This window comes from Aedes aegypti, chromosome 2 (assembly GCF_002204515.2).
Source record: "Aedes aegypti strain LVP_AGWG chromosome 2, AaegL5.0 Primary Assembly, whole genome shotgun sequence".
Classification (NCBI taxonomy): domain Eukaryota; kingdom Metazoa; phylum Arthropoda; class Insecta; order Diptera; family Culicidae; genus Aedes; species Aedes aegypti.
Window position 1 is genome coordinate 107,889,094 of NC_035108.1, and position 5,331 is coordinate 107,894,424.

Sequence of the window (5,331 nt, forward strand, 5' to 3'; positions counted from 1 at the left end):
TTTGAAATCAAAGTTCAAATATGATATAGCCGTTATTTGAGCGGGAAAAATTGCTAAAGTAGTTGCTGTAATATCATAGACTTAAAAAGTGGTGGCAATGGGGTCCTAAAATGTTTGACAAAATCTTGTTTTTATTCAACAACACGAAAGGGCATGTTACTTCAACTACTTTAGCATTTTTTCCCGCTCAAATAACGGCTATATCATGTTTAAACATTAATTTTAAAATTGGGTCCATAAATGAACCTTGACACTTGAGATCATGTTTGACGTTCGCTTAGTCGACAAAAACACCACAGGGGTTTAAGTTTTAACACTGGGTTTGTTCCTATCTGACATTTCGAAAGGGACACGGAAAACAAAATTCACCCAAAATTTGAGTTTAAGCCAAGGGGTGTGACAAAATCTAAAAAAAAACATAAAAAAAATATTTTTTTGGACATAAACCAACGGAAAACATTGGAAAATTGAGTAAACATGTGTTTTTGGTCTTAATTTAAGGTTTGGCACTAAAATCGGGACAGGGCTTTAGGACCCTATATGCTCTATCGTGCTATTAAATAAAAACAAGATCCCGCATAGAAAAACACAATTTGCCACATTGTTCAAACAACACGTTTACTGTTTTGTATATGTCCACTGTTTGTGTTATTGTTCGTTTATGGATTTACTGTAATCAGTTTTCGTTTCAAAACCATATATCACAGTAACCTTACATTACCAGTTTATGTTAATGTACGGGATAACATCCTTGAAAAGTTCCTTACTATCCACAATTGAAAATTTTCAATAATCAAACAATTTGGCATACATTGCAATTACAGTTACTTGTTGTAGACGGCTACGAAGAGATACCACAAACACACTGAAAACATATATAGTATTACAGTAAATGTACAATAAGTGTTACAGTTTAACAAAATATGTGTGTGTTGGCGATTGCATAGTTGCTTTTTATTACACAACTGTCATTTTTCACTCCGTGAATCAGATAATTTTGCTGAAAGCTTTTTTTATTAGAACTCGGAAAGATTGCATTAGATAAACATTTTATGTTTTACTTATCCAGTGCGCGTATCGCTTCAAAAATAGGCAGGTAAAAGTTTCTTCCGGAAGTGTGGTATAGCGTGAATTTACGATTTCACCGGCAGGTAAATATGATCGATCGGATTGTTGTGTGTGCTTTATTTATTATAATTTGTAAATTGTCTCTTACATTTGTTCTAGGCTGTGTGGTGTGATGAATTACAAGGAGTCTAGGAAACCGGCAAAACCTCCGAAAGGCGCTCAAGGAAGGGAAAAGATGAAGCAGATATTGGCCGAAGCTGAATTCAATTTTTTGATTAATTCTATGCTATTTCAAGCGGGACTTATTTTATCCTTGCCCAGAAGTGAAAAAACAGAAACTACAGTGTAATACACTCATGCGTCCTTGATTATAACAATATATGTTCGGTTCGATGACAACATTTTTTTAACGATGTGCATATTTATTTCTATAAAAACGGAGAAATGACATTATTATTTTTTGAGCCAGATAACTAAAAACACCGAAAAAATCAGCTAATTGTTTAACTATGGTGAATAAATTCAATGGATCACGTGAAACATGAAAATTCGGGTTTAGCATCTCACTTTTTTTTCTTGGTTGAGTTATAGAACCAAGAAAAAATGAGTGAGATGCTCAACGCGAATTTTCTTGTTTCACGTGATCCATTGAATTTATACACCATAGTTAATCATATGGCTTAAATATATCAGAACAAAACCAGATACTGTCAAAAAACAATAAAGCACTATTAATCAACTAAACCACATACATTATTCGTATTTAAGCGAAATTTATGGTAAAACTGTTTTTGTACTGTTCGCCTTACTGTGGGCTGAACAAAAAGAGGATAGTATATCTACAACTTGACAAACTGTAAGCGAAAAATTTTGTTCGAGAAAATCGTCGTTTTTAAATGGTGACATAACTTAACCGCCTATTCCCCATATTGTTATTTTCCCGATTACTGTTCATCAAATTGTGAAAACCGTTCGCGGTAGTGTGGATTTATTGTTATTTTAGAAATTGTACGGAATTATTAATGTATTGTTGTAAATAGTAGTGCACACTACGGGATACAGTACGAATATAGTTCTTGATTATGCGGGATGTCACCAAACATTTTAGGACCCTATTCAGGCTGCTGGAACATATTGTAAGTTCGGGCAATCGTTAGAAAATGCATTTCGCCGAAGTAGGATTTTTCTCGGAATCCATGCAAGATACCCTACTTCGAAAGTAGGGCGCATTCGAGCGCATCCAGATGCGAATCGAATGCACCACTTCCGAAGTTAGGTATCTCCCATAGGTTCTGAGAAAAATACAACCTCTGCGAGGAACCATTTCTAATTTTTTACCGCGCCGACAATAGTAATAAATTACTGAAATTAAGTAATTTTGTGACTATCTGTGTTTTTGAGTGCAGGCAATCCATTTTGAGCGATTACGATATTGACCTTCGCACGAATTTTTAGATTCTAATGAAATTTTTCTTGTGCTACTATACATGACGTTGCAAATAAATTCAAAGCAGTCAAATAGATTGGGTGAAAACTTCGTTATGGTTATGTGTGTTTGAAAGCAACCAGCATTGATGCAAAAAGTCTCCACCGTATTGCCAGCTGCACCCCACTAAGAGAATTCTTTTACATTGTTCCTTTTACAGGGTACTTGGAAGTGCGAACAGCAAACAATAGGCAGTTGCCGAAAGGCTCATTGGAAAGTTTTTCCTTTAGGAAGCTATTTTTTGCTGGATCTAAAATGCTAGAACAATCTAAATCGTCTGGAGAATCAGATATGTTTCCCACAGATTCAGAGTATAATCGATTAGCGAATCGGCATCCTGACGGAAGATCTTTCACAAAACTTGATCTTATCGTTGTCTAACGGTTCACTCAAAGAGGTGTAAATTCTCTACTGCGCACTGTAGCATTCTTTCGGTGGCGTTTCTTAAATTTTCACAAATTTAATAACGCAGAAGAGGTAGGATGAGGGTCTTTCGGATGTTGCAGCTTATACAAGATTTGTGAAATGTTCATAAAAAAGCGTTATATGGTGGTGCGTGGACGTCATTCTTGGCCTTCTTGGCGCACAAAATCAAAACAAAGACGTAAAAAGTTAGTATTTATCGAAGCATGCTGTTAAACTGATGTGTGAGGTGTGCTAATATTCACTGTGCAAATATTTTCTGCACAGTAGTCTAATAAGGAGCAAAATGCTCAATATCAACTGTTATATACAGTCGCCTCTCCACATCTCGATATCGAAGGGACCATCGAGATAGGGAGAGATCGAGACGAAGAATAAATTTTTGATGAATACTAGATTGAAAAACACTCCGTTGCCAAGAAAGTAATACACAAATAGACGTCATTTTGCACTCCTAATTTGTTTTGAATCCCGAAAATTTGGTCTAGTAACCTGTCGATATGACCAATATCGAAGGACGGAGAGAAAATTGAGAACGAAACATCAACAGAAACACATCGAGATATGGAGATATCGAGATAAGGAGGATATCGAGATATGGAGAGTGAAAATGTATGCAGACTGAAGGGGCTTTTGAAATCATCGACATAGGGAGAGATATCGAGATGTAGAACATCGAGATGTGGAGAGTCGACTGTAATTCTATTGAGATATGTGCTATCGGGTTATGGAAAGTTGATTGTACTAGAGAAACACATTTTTTTTTAAATGTATAGTTTGATACACAAATATTAAATATTAAAGACACAATTAGTTATTATATCAATAAATGTACATTCGAACACATTTCCTCAGGCATTTTTGGGTTTCAATTTCATTACGCTGTAGGGGTGGGTGGGTGTCCTCGTGTTGGTACGGCTCATACAAAATTGGTATAGTATTCATACAAAAAGCGTTACGAGTGGGTGGGTGGGTTTTGAACTTTGCCACTTTTGGCGTTATGAAATATGTGCATGAACCCTTTATAGCTGTCGTTGAACTCAGTCTCCAATGATGTGATTCAGATACGCAACCAACGTATGGCTCCCGAACTGTCAGGAAACCATTCCAGGTGGACCACAGGTAACCATGCAGTTTTTCACTTCATCCAAACCAATGCCCTTCGTTTCACAGAGCCGTTCCAAAAACAGTTTATATTCTTCGAAATCCAATGAAGATTTGCTGTAATGGTTCAATAGGGGTGTCAATCGTATAACTCGCATCGAACGCAAAAGCAATAACCTACCCAAACGTGAAAAAAGTAACCCCCGTATCGGTCAGTGTGAAGAACCGCTTCTCCCCGATAAGCCGGGCTTGTTGCATCCAGGCGTCGCTTTGGGACAGCAACATGCGCTTGCCGTCCCCTTGGAAGGTATTTGATGTCGGCCGGTACTTGGCGTACGAGGTGAACATAGCCTCAAGCGTGGGCTTTTCAAGGGGAGCAATTTTAGAGGACATTCTTCACGTGCAATTTTCTGTAATATTACGATTAATTTCTTTACGCTGAAGATTTTGAATTCAAGGTCGAAAACTAAATTCCTTCACTCCAATGCAACACAACTTCAACAGCCAAACAATGCTGTTGAACTTTGATTTGATAACAGTTGTGGTACGTTGCCATGGCCCCATGCGCCTAATTAATACAGTTAAACAAAAGGGGAAATGCTGGAATTTCATGGATGACTGCGCATGCAATGCTGGGAAGTGCACAACGTGGAAGGAGTAACGTGGTACGTATCGGATAGTGTTTTCATATACTTGTAAAGGACGTTTCGCATGAAGGCTTTTCACCTCACTTTTCATATATTTCATATACATAGATTGAAATAATTAACACAGAGAAACAGACGTAACACTTAGAACAAATCGCGATCAAAATCATAGTCACGAAAACATGTACGCCCAATGCTAAAAACACTGTTGGTGACAAGGGTGGAGGGCGGCTGTCAACTGGGAGTAAAATTGAAAAGCCGCCAACATAAGTCCAGAACCAGTTTTAAGGCTTAACGCGGAAAAGTAAAAATCATTCTTCGCAAAATTACAGGTAATCAATGCGCTTGAAAGAAATTGTTTGCAAGCAGTTATTTGCTACGTGCTACTGCAGTGCGCTGTTGGCAATTTAATCAGAAAATTCTGCTAAATTCCCAAAAAAGATGTTTGCGAGAAAATTGATTACGCCGTCACCATTGTTTGGTCGTTATTTTGTATGGTTGTTTACATTTTAGAACCAGCGACACGTCGGGGTAGCAATAAAGAGCCGCCAGTTCCACCCTTGGTTGGTGACCGATGGACCAACAGGTGGCGGTAGTGTGTAA

The 5,331-nt window shown here is 37.6% G+C and overlaps 1 protein-coding gene and 1 long non-coding RNA gene across 2 annotated transcripts; one reads left to right on the forward strand and one right to left on the reverse strand.

The window, feature by feature from the left end:
- The first annotated feature begins 885 nt into the window (after window positions 1-885).
- LOC110675264 lies at window positions 886-1,516 on the forward strand. Its single transcript, XR_002499315.1, has 2 exons — window positions 886-1,151; window positions 1,228-1,516. It is a non-coding gene; the product is annotated as an uncharacterized LOC110675264 (long non-coding RNA).
- A 2,218-nt stretch (window positions 1,517-3,734) lies between these two features.
- LOC110675265 lies at window positions 3,735-4,657 on the reverse strand. Its single transcript, XM_021839744.1, has 2 exons — window positions 4,263-4,657; window positions 3,735-4,198 (listed from the first exon to the last, which is right to left on the reverse strand). Exons 1-2 carry the CDS (start codon window positions 4,472-4,474, stop codon window positions 4,072-4,074), a joined length of 339 nt encoding a protein of 112 aa, XP_021695436.1. The 5' UTR covers window positions 4,475-4,657; the 3' UTR covers window positions 3,735-4,071.
- Window positions 4,658-5,331: the final 674 nt, after the last annotated feature.

Excerpts from the sequence above, each read along its gene's own strand:
- LOC110675265 (XM_021839744.1), bottom strand. The coding sequence starts at position 4,474 with ATGTCCTCTAAAATTGCTCCCCTTGAAAAGCCCACGCTTGAGGCTATG. Across the intron at positions 4,199-4,262 it reads GTTACTTTTTTCACGTTTGG|CAAATCTTCATTGGATTTCG; the intron begins GTAGGTTATTGC and ends GAACCATTACAG.